The sequence below is a fragment of the Salmo trutta genome, chromosome 8 (genome assembly GCF_901001165.1).
Source record: "Salmo trutta chromosome 8, fSalTru1.1, whole genome shotgun sequence".
Lineage (NCBI taxonomy): Eukaryota > Metazoa > Chordata > Actinopteri > Salmoniformes > Salmonidae > Salmo > Salmo trutta.
This window is the reverse complement of record NC_042964.1, coordinates 13,581,728-13,597,517: the sequence shown is the minus strand read 5'-3', so window position 1 is coordinate 13,597,517 and position 15,790 is coordinate 13,581,728. Positions and strand designations below refer to the sequence as shown.

The window sequence follows — 15,790 nt, the reverse complement described above, 5'->3', positions numbered from 1 at the left end:
GAAAAGGTGGACAATCTTTTGGCAGTCCAGACACCATCGACCAACTCACAATGTGATTGATCTGCAGAGGGCAAGTGCCTAGAGGCAAGTGTCTGCTTCTCAGTTGACGTTTGCCTCTGGGAGCGTCTACACGTCTGGGAGCGTCTACACGTCTGCATTCGGAGCGTCTACACGTCTGGGAGCGTCTACACGTCTGCGTTCGGAGCGTCTACACGTCTGGGAGCGTCTACACGTCTGGGAGCGTCTACACGTCTGCATTCGGAGCGTCTACACGTCTGCATTCGAAGCGTCTACACGTCTGGGAGCGTCTACACGTCTGCATTCGAAGCGTCTACACGTCTGCATTCGAAGCGTCTGCATTTGGAGTGTCACACTAGAAGCGTACTTAGCATCTGAAATCAGCACCACCTGTAGGTTGTCTCCATCTCATACTTGACTACTAGCTTCCTGAGCGTCTGCACTAGTAAATTCCTCAGGGCTCAGGGGCAGAGGAGGGGAACCACCCTTATCTTGACGCAAAGATAAAACCGCCTTGAGTAAGAGCCAGGAACAAAAGAGTGGGATCCAGACAAATCTCATGTAATATGCACTAATGTACTAGGGACTAAAAAATCACATGAATTGTAGCCTATAATCACACAAGCTTTGCCGTCAAACCCAACCATCTCCATTGTTAACTAACATTTCACCAAATCCATTGTGATAATTCTGTTCTTTGCATGCTCTTGGAGTGAAGCAAATAATTCAAAGACAAAAACACAATCTATATTACAGTTATTCTTTCCCAGAAGGGGCCTCTCAGTCTTGAAGCTAAGTTTGCACTCTTTTTTGCATGACAAAATCCAGCCTTTGAAATGCACCAGCCTTAGGTTATTAGCACAACGTTAACCAGGGATTGAGAAGAAAAGCCAACCGCTATACAAACCCCTCAAAGGCAATCAAAGTCAACTGGTGCTCTCTCAACACGCGAGACATAACCCTTTAGAAACACAGGGGTAAGAAGTTTGACTGCATAAAAAAATAGATATCAAATATTTTCAGGCAATGACCCCCTTACAAACAGGCACATTTTTGCCACATTCTTACCTGCATATGCCTTGTTACACCTCCAGTGTACATGCCGGCATTGAGTGGTAGTAGTAGTAAGCAGATGTGGGTGGGCGTCTATTATAATAAATCCATTGAATATACTCTGTCAAAAACAAATCCATTATTCATTCGTCTAGGCAGGTCCTAAGAAACATAAGACTGATAAAAATGTATTTTCAAAACAATAGAATGGAATATTGAGTTTGTTACGTCCAAATGAATGAAATCAATAGTTCATTATTTTGTTCATTAAAATAGACAAGACACACCTACCCTGAACACAGTCAACACACATATTTTGTAGTAAGAATATAACCAAATAAAAAATAGAGCTTGTGTCATGGGAACGTGTGGAACTGCTGTCATATAAAATAAAGTGTTGAAATATATTTTGAAACAGAGCCCAAGCTTTTTTGATCCACGTGTAATCTCTTTCCTACCCTCACTCCACTTTGTAAGTGAGCAAGCATAGGGTCTTACATTGAGAGCATCTTCATCATGATATCGATAGAAAATAAAAGCAATCCTATTTTCAAAAAACATGCAAGTCTCGTGTTCATATATCACAACCTCCGCTGGCTTTTGGAGCAATCGAGCAAAATAAGAAGCCTACACTTCATTCAGGCTACATTATTGCATGTGATCATTGATAGATGAGCTATACCACCTCCACTTATTTGCCCAGACAGAAACCAATTAACTAAATAGCCTATACAGATGGGGATTCAGTGAAACAGAGTCACATTGACCGAGACAAGTCAGTGAAGTCACAGGCTTTTGGTTGGGAGTAGGCCTACGCTACTAAGCCACTGCGAGTGAAGAGCAAAAAATGTCAAATAATAATCCATTTGTTAAACTACATAACATGCTGGCAAGAGGTTCTAATAAATGGGCCAACTAGACAAGATGATCATGAGCAGCACTTGCCTCAACTAGGCTAACATTCAGTGAAAACAAAAAGCTGACATTGATTGATTTATCAAGACATGTCCCCACGCTTGTCTCAAAGTAGCGCGGTGGCATTGACCACACGCGGGTAGGCTATTGCTTAGAATTAATTACAACGATTGGATGACTTTGGGAGTTTCAGTAAGCAACAATTTGATGCATGCCTTCAATTGCATTAGTCTACTTTATTCCAATATTTCTGTCATTCAAGTGATATAGATCCATTCAGTTGTGGTTAAGGAAAAAATGTGAGCTTAGTGAACGGGAAAACTATGAACATTCATCAAAAGTAACTAATACAGACATAAGGGTCATATGTAGCTTTGGAGACCATAAGGATACTATTTGAAATTTGCTATTGATTATTCCTTAATTAAGTTATGACCATAGAATCAATCGTCTTCCGCAAAATTAAGGCCTGAACACTGTCTCCCATTTGGAAGACAAAGGCCTCGTCTTTGAAAGAATTAACTGTTGTTAGGGCAGAGCTGAAAAGGACACTTGTCATTCAAGCACCGACTATGCTGTGTCACTCTCCCATAGCTATAAGCCTGAAAATATCCCCTTCCAGTAAGCCACGGTATAAGAACGTATAGAAAACGGTCACCTTACAACTCCTTTAGGTGCATGGTATACACGGTGCCAACATCCAAATACTGGACTGACAGCCAAGTGAAAGCAACAACTGGACCTTCCAGATAGACGAACAGGAAGGCCCATGTCCTTATACGGAAATGCAGATGCACATACATAAGACAAATGTATAGCCTAGCCTTGAAATCAACTTGAGACCCAAGTATGGTCTGGCAAACCAAATGCTCAACAGGTCTGAGTGCGTAATGAGAGACCGCGAGCTGCCTGGCTGTGAACACTCAACCGCCAGTCACTGAATGGCCTTTGGGATTTCGTTATCTTCTCCAAACATCACACAACAGCAAAGGAAAACATGGGGAGCGTTGCTTTAACCCAAATGCTTGCCTGAAAAGCAAAACAAACCTTTCTAGCCACCGGACATGCATGACAGTGTACTCCCGGATTTAACTTCTTTAGGAAAACAGCCCTAATGTGGGAAACAAACATGTTGTCATCCAGAGTCACATTTACTTATTTTCCAAGCTATAGCACACAATATTTTACATCCAGCAGGTTTTTAAAAGGACCGAAGAGTTTGGTCTCGTTCATGTTTTCATTTTTTACATGAAAAAAATTTGCGATACTGGTATTGTCACAGCACTTGTCTTTGTCATATGTTTTACATTGTAATATAAATGTATTTTACATCAAGTCTCAAGTCAAACTATTCTGAGTAAGCTACTCCATTCTAAAAACATGGTCCAACGGCATTCACTGCAGGTCAAGTCTTCAGGAAACTGGATGCATACTGGGCCGTCCCCCATGATTCCCTGCCACGAACCGTGCAATTAGTGCTCCTGACTGTGTCGTCAAATTACACTGCTTTTCATGCAGTACGAGGAAATCCCTGTCTCTTCCTGACATCAATCCCACACTCCTTGGTGGAGGTGGACTCCAGGGTGTGCGCTGGGCCACATAGTCAAGCCCAGGTGCCTGCTGGGAAGGATCCAAATGACACTCAACAAGTCTCTCGAAGAAATACGAGCTCTACTGTCGCTGTACACCAAGAATATGGTTCAACAGAGGCTGTGCTAATATAGGGTGAAACCAGAACAGGTTGAGCCTCACACACATGCAGTTGCACACATGTACTCTTCACACGACACACCTGAAATTAGCCCACTGCGGAAGAAAGGGGCAAAGGTTATAAACGCACCAGGGTTGATGTTGCATAAGTCTTTTCTGACAGAGCTGGTTGTGTCAACGCATTTGTCATTTCCTCTTGGATTACTTTGGCATGCAGTATCAGTTGGAGTGAAAATGCTGGGAATGCAGCACTCATCCTTTCTTCACAGACATGCATTCAGCAGCCTGAACCCAGAGAGAACCACGCTGGAGAACTGGATGCATTCCACAACAGGGTCGCCAAATACTTTCCCTAGAAGCACAAAGGAGCTTGAATTAAGCCAATCAAACTCATCCAACGATTTGAATTTCAAACGATGCCCAACAAATATTGTTCTAAAATTGGAGGGATTTAGTTACACCGACCAAAATGTCTAGAAGATTTTTGTTGATGATTCAAGAAAATGTCCAACTTGCCTTAGTTACTTTGTTTCAATCAGAGAAGTGCTCAGTTTCACTCCAGACAGGAAACAGGAAGTGTGTGGGTCAAAGAGAGGGAAGGTCGATTATGATTAATGGGCTCTAATTACACAAGTTGAATCACTGAATCAGACCAGGTCTTTAATTTGCAGAGAAGAAGGCGTGTCAATAGACTATTTAAAATGTCCCAAATAACAAGTCTGGAAAGGGACCCCATGGCAACGATACCCCAAATTAACACATTTAGAACATGCTATGATGGTTTGTCAGACCCCAGACCTGTGGTTTAGGAGTTAAGGCTAGATAAGATTGTGTGAACTCTGTCCAGAAACGTCCATTATTTTCACAAGTCAGAAGTAACTCTAGATAAAAGAAAGATTGCCCTGAGATAATGGTGGTGATCTAACACTAAAACCGACAGAAAAATGTATTTACCCACAATGGTTTGTCTGTCATAGGACATCTTGACATAGTAAATTCACTGGGGAAAAGTTGAAAAGGCCACAAAAAAACTATCATTTTCTGGGGTGTGCTCAACGAGAAGTTAAAGAACTCTCTTACTGGCAGTCAATTGATCAACAAACAAAATACTATCCAAATGTTTTAGATTAAGGTTGAATTTCCTACAATATCAACTTTGTTTGTGGCGCTTTCAGCTTTTAGGCCCTGGAGGGCAGAGTGAACTTGTTGCTCTCACAGAGCAGAAAGGTCTGGGACCTACAGTGTCCAGGTAGGGGGAAGTGATTGATTTTCAGGGTCAGGGAAGGTCAGGCAGAGCAGCAGGGACCCTGACTGTGATCGGGCCAGTCCAGTCCCACTGTGTCCAGACTAGGTCTAGGAATTGCCAAGAACCTCATGATACAATATTATCAAGACACTCAAGTGCTGATACAATATATATTGTGATTCTCACGAATCTACAGTGCATTCGGAAAGTATTCAGACCCCTTGACGTTTTACACATTTTGTTACTTTACAGCCTTATTCTAAAATGTATTCAATTGTTTTCTTTACTCAATCTACACACAATACCCCATAATGACAAAACAAAACAGTTTTTTTGACATTGTTGCAAATGTTTTAAAAATAGAAACGAAAATATCACATTTACATAATTATTCAGACCCTTTACTCAGTACTTTGTTGAAGCACCTTTGGCAGCGATTACAGCCTCAAGTTTACTTCGGTATGATGCTAAAAGTTTGGCACACCTGTATTTGGGGAGTTTCTCCCATCTTTCTCTGCAGATCCTCTCAAGCTCTGTCAGGTTGGATCAGGAGCATTGCTGCACAGCTATTTTCAGGTCACTCCAGAGATGTTCAATTGGGTTCAAGTCCGGGGTCTGGCTGGGCCACTCATGGACATTCAAGAGAGACTTGTCCCAAAGCCACTCCTGCGTTGTCTTGGCTGTGTGCTTAGGGTCGTTGTCCTGTTGGAAGGTGAACCTTCACCCCCGGTCTGAGGTCCTGAGCGCTCTAGAGCAGGTTTTCCTCAAGGGTCGCTGTACTTTGCTCTGTTCATCTTTCCCTCGATGCTGACTAGTCTCCCAGTCTCTGCCGCTGAAAAACATCCCCACAGCATGATGCTGCCACCACCATGCTTCACCGTCGGGATGGTGCCAGGTTTCCTCCAGACATGATGCTTGGCATTCAGGCCAAAGAGTTCAATCTTGGTTTCATCAGACCGGGGAATCTTGTTTCTCATGGTCTGAGTCCTTTAGGTGCCTTTTGGCAAACTCCAAGCGGGCTGTCATGTGCCTTTTACCGAGGAGTGGCTTCCATCTGGCCACTCTACCATAAAGGCCTGATTGATGGAGTGCTGCAGAGATGGTTGTCCTTCTGGAAGATTCTCCCATCTCCACAAAGGAATTCTAGAGCTCTGTCAGAGTGACCACTGGATTCTTGGTCACCTCCCTGACCAAGGCCCTTCTCCCTAGATTGCTCAGTTTTTCCGGGTGGCCAGCTCTAGGAAGAGTCTTGCTGGTTCCAAACTTCTTCCATTTAAGAATGATGGAGGCCATGGTGTTCTTGGGGACCTTCAATGCTACAAACATTTTTCTGTGCCTCGACACAATCCTGTTTTGGAGCTCTACAGACAATTCCTTCGACCTCATGGCTTGGTTTTTGTTCTGACATGCGCTGTCAACTGTGGGACCTTATAGAGACAGGTGTGTGCCTTTCCAATCATGTCCAATCAATTGAATTTACCACAGGTGGACTCCACTCAAGTTGTAGAAACATCTGAAGGATAATCAATAGAAACAGGATTCACCTGAGATTAATTTCGAGTCTCATAGCAAAGGGTCTGAATACTTATGTAAATAAGGTATTTCTGTATTTTTGTTTTTGCAAACATTTCAATAAACCTGTTTTCGCTTCGTCCTTATGGGGTATTGTGTGTAGATTGCTGAGGATTTTTATTTTATCAATTTTAACGTAACAAAATGTTGAAAAAAACAGGGGTCTAAATACTTTCTGAAGGCAATGTATATATATATTGTGATTCGATTCTGTGATTTCATTGCGATTCAATGTTTGAAACATATTGCTCACCATATTTCTGCTGCAGAGGGACAAGAAAGAGCCATAAGAAAACAAATTTTGATCAGTCATAGAAATAAAAGTGCTGAAAGCAAATTTTCTCCCTATTTAAAAAGAAGATGGAGAACAAGGAAAAAACTGGTTTTGGTGCAGGTACAGCCAACTAGAGCAAAAATAATAGTGATACCATCAAAACTACACATCTTCAAAAAGACTATCTTGATTAGAAGTCGATCGATTATGATTTTTCAACGCCGATACCGATTATTGGAGGACCAAAAAAATCCGATACCGATTAATCGGACGATTTTTATATATATTTGTAATAATGACAATTACAACAATACTGAATAAATAATAACTTAATATAATACATAAATAAAATCTATTTAGTCTCAAATAAATAATGAAACATGTTCAATTTGGTTTAAATAATGCAAAAACAGTGTTGCAGAAGAAAGTAAAAGTGCAATATGTGCCATGTAAAAAAGCTAACATGAATGCTGGTGGTTCAATATTTGCAGTTCTTCAATATTCCCAGTTAAGAAGTTTTAGGTTGTAGTTATTATAGGAATTATGACGCATCAACTATTTCTCTCTATACCATTTGTATTTCATAGACCCTTGACTGTTGGATGTTCTTATAGGCACTATAGTATTGCCAGCCTAATCTCGGGAGTTGATAGGCTTGAAGTCATAAACAGTGCTGTGCTTCAAGTATTGCTAAGAGCTGCTCGCAAACACAGCAAAGTGCTGTTTGAATTAATGCTTACGAGTCTGCTGCTGCCTATCCCCGCTCAGTCAGACTGCTCTATGAAATATCAAATCACAGACTTAATTATAATAAACACACAGAAATACGAGCCTTAGGTCATTAATATGGTCAAATCCGGAAACTATAATTTCAAAAACAAAACGTTTATTCTTTCAGTGAAATATGGAACCATTCCGTATTTTGTCGAATGGGTGGCAACCCTAAGTCTAAATATTGCTGTTACAGTGCGCAACCTTCAATGTTATGTCATAATTATGTAAAATTCTGGCAAATTAATTACGATCTTTGTTAGGAAGAAACACAGTTCGCACCGAGCCAGGCGGCCTAAACTGTTGCATATACCCTGACTCTGCTTGCACTAAAGAGAAGTGACAATTTCCCTAGTTAATATTGCCTGCTAACATGCATTTATTTTAACTAAATATGCAGGTTTAAAAAAAAAATACTTCTGTGTATTGATTTTAAGAAAGGCATTGATGTTTATGGTTAGGTATATTTATGCAACAAATGTGCTTTTTTCACCAATGTGCTTTTGTTAAATCATCACCTGTTTGGCAAAGTTGAAGTAGGCTGTGATTCGATGATAAATTAACAGGCACCGCATTGATTATATGCAACGCAGGACAAGCTAGTTAACTACACATGGTTGATGATATATAAAGCTTTTGACTCTGTTAATCACCACATCCTCATCGGCAGACTTAGTACCTTGGTTTCTCAAACGATTGCGTCGCCTGGTTCACCAACTACTTCTCTGACAGAGTTCAGTGTGTCAAATCGGAGGGCCTACTGTCTGGATCTCTGGCAGTCTCTATGGGGGTACCACAGGGTTCAATTCTTGGGCCAACTCTTTTCTTTGTATACATAAATGATGTCGCTCTTGCTGCTGGTGAATCTCTGATCCACCTCTACGCAGACGACACCATTCTGTATACTTCTGGCCCTTCTTTGGACACTGTGTTAACAACCCTCCAGACGAGCTTCAATGCCATTCAACTCTCCTTCCGTGGTCTCCAACTGCTCCTAAACACAAGTAAAACTAAATGCATGCTCTTCAACCGATCGCTGCCTGCACCCGCCCGCCCATCCAGCATAACTTCTCTGGACGGTTCTAACTTAGAATTTGTGGACAACTACAAATACCTAGGTGTCTGGTTAGACTGTAAACTCTCCTTCCAGACTCACATCAATCATCTCCAATCCAAAGTGAAATCTAGAATTGGCTTCCTATTTCGCAACAAAGCATCCTTCATTCATGCTGCCAAACATACCCTCGTAAAACTGACCATCCTACCAATCCTCGACTTCGGCGATGTCATTTACAAAATAGCCTCCAATACCCTACTCAACAAGCTGGATGCAGTCTATCACAGTGCCATCCGTTTTGTCACCAAAGCCCCATATACAACCCACCACTGCGACCTGTATGCTCTCGTTGGCTGGCCTTCACTTCTTAATCGTCGCCAAACACATTGGCTCCAGGTCATCTACAAGACCCTGCTAGGTAAAGTCCCCCCTTATCTCCGCTCACTGGTCACCATAGCAGCACCCACCTGTAGCACGCGCTCCAGCAGGTATATCTCTCTGGTCACCCCTAAAGCCAACTCCTCCTTTGGTCGTCTCTCCTTCCAGTTCTCAGCTGCCAATGACTGGAACGAACTACAAAAATCTCTAAAACTGGAAACACTTATCTCCCTCACTAGCTTTAAGCACCAGCTGTCAGAGCAGCTCACAGATCTCTGCACCTGTACATAGCCCATCTTTAATTTAGCCCAAACTACTACCTCTTCCCCTACTGTATTTATTTATTTTGCTCCTTTGCACCATATTATTTATATTTTAACTTTTAACTTTCTTCAAACTACAAATCTACCATTCCAGTGTTTTTCTTGCCATACTTTATTTACTTTGACACCATGGCATTTTTTTGCCTTTACCTCCCTTATCTCACATCATTTGCTCACATTGTATATAGTCTTATTTTTTCTACTGCATCATTGATTGTATGTTGTTTTACTCCATGTGTAACTCTGTGTTTTTGTATGTTGTCGAACTGCTTTGCTTTATCTTGGCCAGGTCGCAATTGTAAATGAGAACTTGTTCTCAACTTGCCTACCTGGTTAAATAAAGGTGAAATAAAAAAAAATAAAAAAAATATTACTAGGTTAACTAGTGATTATGTGAAGATTGATTGTTTTTTATAAGATAGGTTTAATGCTAGCTAGCAACTTACCATGGCTCCTTGCAGCCACAAGGTCCTTTTGACGTGGCACTCGCGTAACAATAAGCCACACAATTTCCTCATGGATTGCAATGTAATCTGCCATAATCAGCATCCAAAAAGGCTGATTACCGATTGTTATGAAAACTTGAAATTGTCCCTAATTAATCGGCCATGCCAAATAATCGATCGACCTCTAATCCTGATACATAACTATATGAAAAATTCACTAGTCCAGACCGCTGTCAACCCATGGGCAGGACACCGAGAGATGTTGTAAACCAGCCCATAGACCACCACATCTCCGGGAGAGGCCTGGCGATTTTACAGGCCGTAAATAAACACCCCCCAAATGTAGCGGTTAAAAGAAGAGCACAGTTTCATGGTCACTAATTTGGACAGAGTTGCAGCGAGTCGATTTGACGGAGACCTTGAAACCCTGAAGACCTACCCATCATTATTCCTGAAATCTGTTGACAAAAACATTGAGAGACCCATGGGAAGTTTAGTGGGAAACCCATAGGAATGCCTGAGAACTTAATTAGCCCTCTTGTTCTGTGGTGGCCATATTTCAGACCTTGAATCATGGAGCTTGGTTCAAAGCTGAAGACATGAGGAATATGTTTCCCTTCCCAATCAATCACTGTCAGGCCGAACAAAATGATGGCCCTCCAAGCAGTTCAGCCTATTTTAACGCATACAGAAATATCACATACCATGACGGAGGTAATAATATCTCAATCAGTCACTTACTTAACCAACGTCAGGCCAAGTCAAAGTAGCAAAAGAATCCTTGAGGAAAGACAAGCTTCTTTGGAAGAACTTAAAAAGTATGCGGGAAAAGCAACAGTCTATGCACAAGGACTACTTTTAACAATTTCCTCAAAAAATGTAACAAAAACACATTTCCTTGAAGAATGAAGAACAGTGCAGATGCAAAGTTTGTGCTGTTTCCATCTTATAGGCCATTCCAAGGCATTGGTTGAGTACTGGTGTAAGGAACTGATGTTCTTGGCTTGTGTACACTCAAAAACACTGCTTCAGTCTTGTCTCCATCGGGGCGACTGCATGTGAAATAGGTTGCGGTGGTTTAATGGTATGCACAGTGTGGTTGCATTACACAAACAACTGCATGTATCGCATATGTTGTGGCAATGAACTGAGTTACAAAACTGTTACCAACCACACATTAGATATGTTCAACAATAACTCTCACTGCATGTTTTTGCTTAGCCCAGGGGCGGACTGGCCATCTGGCATTACGGGCAAATTCCAGGTGGACTGGTCCAATTTCATCCGAGTGGGTCTGTCTAACACTTTTTTGGGGGGGCACAAAATTATTATTATCTAGCTAATGGGGCCTCGAGGAAAACAAATTGTCCCAGTCCGCCCCTGGCTTAAGGTGTCAGCATGATAAAGTTTGGCTGAAGTGCTAGCATACTCCCGTAAAAGACCTTCGCTTGAAAAATTTGAAAAAAACCATCAATGGTGCTGTTTGTCCATTTTAAGACAGCGTAGCCATTTTTTCATTTCCTCAAAATAGTCAGAATTACTCTAAGATAAGAAATCTGTCATTAATTTTGACGCTTTTGCAGAGGAGATATTAGTTGCGCAATTTTGCATCTGACTATGATGTTTGGTGGTGTTTCTAAAGTGAAAGAATTTGCATGAGGACAAGTTGTCTCTCAATGAATGACCACAGGCACTTCATTGAAGAAGCCCTACTTTTGACCAATCGCCAACGAGAGGGCGTAGACTCTGGCTACCGACGTTGGCTTGCCACAAGAGAGAAAACAACGTGTGCGACCGGACAGCCGAAAAAAACCTGTGCCTTCGTCCAAAAAGGAACAAAAATGTAAAAAATGGCATCATAATACATGCAGGAACTGTTCCTAGACGACTTAATAAGCCTACATAAATACCCTTTGGATGCAGTACAATTATATACTGCATTTACAATTATGAAAAGGTATTTTGGTCTAAGACATTTCCATCATACAGGACTAGAATATAGTGTGACATGCCAATGACATCTGTTACATACAATTTATATGTAAAGGATACTATTATTGTATGCAGCTGACATTGGACGGATGTGGAGGTGGCAGTACAGCTACAAATAGTGACCTCAGCATCTTTGACACAAGTCCTTTGTTATGGACATGGTAACTATATTTGAGCTGTAATGGACAGTATCTGTATGTCAGTAGTTGAAATCATCAGCAGATTTGAGTGATTAACCCCAACAAGGTCAGACTAGAACCAAAAATATATAGTTGGCTATAGCCTATTGGAAGAATAATGCATGACCTCAGTTAGACCATCACTTATCAATAGTCATAAGTAAAAGTACAAATAAATATTGTGTTAGGCTGAAAGTTGAATAACTTTCTCAAAACACAGGCCGACAGACAGAATAAATCGCAGGTAATAAACAAGGCAACTATTTGGCAGCATGGTTCTTTCTGTATGCCCAAGCTGTTCCAAACCAGTGGACAGCATCGTCATTATTTTGTTGATGCCAGACAGGCCTTATTGATTTATACTTACAAAGTGACTGTTCTGTTGGGAAAGGAGTCCGGGGGTAACACCTGACGGAGTTCCATATTGCTGCAGACCACTTTCCTATCCGCCGTGGCCACTGACGGTGTGCTTTTCCCTGCGCTTTTTGAACGTTCATCATATGATTTACAGTCAGATGATACCGCAGAGCCATCGCCCCCGAGTAGCAAAACAAATAACAGTTTCAACAAAGAAACCGCACATACCCTCATTTTCAAAATATATTCCAAGATAATTAGGCTACTGTAGCATTGGCAAAGAAAATAATATATTAATATCAAGTAGCGCAGGAGGCAGGGTACTGTGTGTGTACTATAAAATGGCCTGGTTCTTTCTGGAAACAGGGTGAGCCAAAACGTCCCTCAGAATACCCGTACAGTTTTAGTCATGTTGCAAACATATTGTCCACTATAATGTGGATTTGGATACCCTCCTCCATTTCTTGCAAAGGTTTCGATGTATGTGTTCAGCGTCAATCAATCCGAGAGAGAGTCTGTACATCCTTTGTTTGCCAAACGACACGATTCACAATTTCATATCGTCATTATGGTCTTTGCAGCCTTCCCGAAAAAAGAGAAAAAACAACTGTTCACTTGTAATTGTAACGATTTTTCAGGGTTACACAATGAAACTTCAGCGATTGAGAAAATATGTTTCTTTGTTGCCAATAGCGCGGATCTAATTGAGAATTTGCCTACTCCACCAAGAGACAGCTGCAGTCATCCCAAGATAACACACTCTAATTTCATGAAATTTGATCACGCCTTAGCTTTAAAAACTTTCTCCTTAAGAGAACTCATCCCGAGACACGTAGACTGGAACACTTAAATAGCGTTGCAACTAACTAAAACAGCTGTATGCAACTTTTCACTTCAGTGGCGCCCATCGACTCCAGTTGTTGGTGCAAAATGAAATCATGGGACATCTAAAAAAAAAATACGAAAGCAAGAAACATAATCCCACTCCGAGTTAGTCAGTAATCTTGTGTTTAAATATGAGTTAAAGTGGATCCCTTCCAAGTCTGAGTAAATATCCAGAATTGCTGTCCTTGACTTTCAATTGGAGCGTCCACGTCTCTCTGTGAAAGTATTCATTGGCTTTCTTTCCATTGAGAAGTCTTCTCCCACAGTCCTGCCCTTGGCTCCATGTTGCAATTCCACCCACTGACGTCACTCCATATAGACCGCCTTTTTCTCCGATTCTCTCTGTGCAGGTTCAGGTTTGATCTACCTTCAAATACGAAATAAATAAGACGATACTGTCTAGTAAAAGCACAATGATGCACGTACATCAGCAGTTATACAGCACACAACCTCTCTTGATGCAGTTGATAGGTCGGAAATGTTCTTACATTTCATGGAAAATATTGTCCAGTATTGGTCAATGAACTTTTGCGCGTTCCTGAGACTGAGCAAACTTGTTGATTTGGAAATGTAGCCCAGTTAGTATTTACATACTGTTGTCGACCAGATTTGTTGGCAGATGACTTGGATAAAATGTATTTGGTAACACATACTATACTAGTAATACTGCAATAAATACTGTAACAACATTGTAACAGCATTTTTTTAATGGTATGTAACAATATAACAATACTACATTGTTGTTACTAGTGTAATAATGGCATAACCACACATATCTACCTAGCTACACATGTCTACTTTGATAACAAGGTGGCCAAGAAAATTAAACAATGATTTATTTTTCAAATGTGATAAAAGTAGCCCTTTGCAATGCACCCTTCTCTCTTTTAGTGCATCCAGCGTTGTATCTCCTCTCTTTCTAGGTGCCTTCACACAAAGCCCTCTTTTCACTTCTCAAACAAGTTCAGGCTAGCTTTGTAATGGGCAATCGCCATGAAAAGCCAGAGTCAGTCAGACAGGAAGAGACCATACAATAATTCAAATATGCAGTACTACAATACCCTTGTATAACACTATTGACATGTAAGGGCCCATAGAAACTAAATGAATACATTTTAGCAGAGTTGGGTTGCCAGACGCTGTCCGTCCGTCCGTCCGTCTGTCTTTCCTCATATTTGCTATGTTCAGGTCAATTGAGCAGCTTGGTTTTAGAAGAGTGACTGACAGACAAGCAGCGTAACCTCTCAGTCATCTCAGGAAACTTCATACCCAGGGGCTGCACAGCTTTTACTTCCATTAGTCTTCATTTCAGGATCGCACAGGGCTTTGACGTCCACTAAAAGAAGGCTGTGTGCAAACATACGTCCTTCTTCATGAAGAAAAAACAAGGATTACTTTAGGATGACACAATGAAAGTTATTTAGAGGGGCGGTTTATTTTGGGTGACCTTCAATATTGACTAAAAAGAGACCAAAATAAGGTAACATAATACACCAAATCCATGAAGTTATGTTATATGACTAATGTAAAATGACTAAATTAAGATATTTTTTCAGATGCAGGATTGATCCCTATTATATTACACATAAACTATGCAAATTGTCACTATAGTCCAATGTACGTCTGTAATGGCTAGCATTGACTGGTAATTTGATTAGTAGATCGTAATCTCCCAATAAAGCGCACAGGACTAGTCACATGCCAAAAATTCAAGATGTCATTTCATTCTCTGGGTTATTTTTTTAATCAATTAACTCATATGAGCACATTTGTGATGTAAAATATAACTTCATGCATTTATGAAAATATTATTTAAAAAATCGAATTCAGTCAGGGTGCAGGACAGGTAACAAGTGATTAACGAGCAATGTGCAGGTTCCCAGATACATATGCCTACATTAGCCTCATCTAACCACTATCCATTTTTTACTAGGCTACATCTTTATTGTAGCCTACAAATAGAATTTGTCCAGTGCTAGCTCACGTCATCGATCGTGAACAAGCACGAGTGAAGAGCTCCGAGTCTACGTACCAATTCTTACTTGCTTGACTATTCAATATTTCACAAGAGAATTGACTTTTTTACATGTAGGCAAATAGAACCAACAGCCCTGAATGGAATTGTTTGCATAGAACGATGAAACCATGTTCCCGAACTTTGCATGGGGCGCGGCAACATTCCCTTATCAAATCGAGGGTACGTAACAATAGTTTGTCTGGCGCCGGCGGTAGTCAAACTGTCCACGTGATCATTTCTTCATGCGTTTGTTGATAGCTAGGTTCAGTAATAAGATTTAGGAAAGGTAATGCGCGTCCCCGAGATGAGATTCTCTGGCCAAGTGCAAGAAGTAGCCTACACAACTGCTGACAACCTATAGGCTACAGCAGGGCCGGCTTTAGCTTTTGGGGGCCCTAAGCTAGATTTGTTTGGGGAGCCTCCCCACCAAGCATGGTTAAAGTTAATTTACTGCAATTCAACACATTTGGCCATTGGGTTGAGAGACAATAGATCCGTTTTAAGCATGCTTTTTGCAGTTCTACGCATTTTGCCGTGGGGCGGAGAGAATTTTGCAATTTTATAACAAATTTCATGCAATTCTACTCATTTTGTAAT

The 15,790-nt window shown here is 41.0% G+C and overlaps 1 protein-coding gene across 1 annotated transcript in view; it reads right to left on the bottom strand.

Annotated features, from left to right (window-relative positions):
- The window catches only part of LOC115198251 (adhesion G protein-coupled receptor A3), a 61,526-nt gene extending 47,828 nt beyond the window's left edge, over nucleotides 1–13,698 (bottom strand). Inside the window, exon 1 of the mRNA XM_029760057.1 lies at nucleotides 12,302–13,698. Coding sequence (XP_029615917.1) covers nucleotides 12,302–12,525 — 224 coding nt within the window. The 5' untranslated portion in view covers nucleotides 12,526–13,698. The remainder of the gene's footprint in view (nucleotides 1–12,301) is intronic.
- Nucleotides 13,699–15,790: the final 2,092 nt, after the last annotated feature.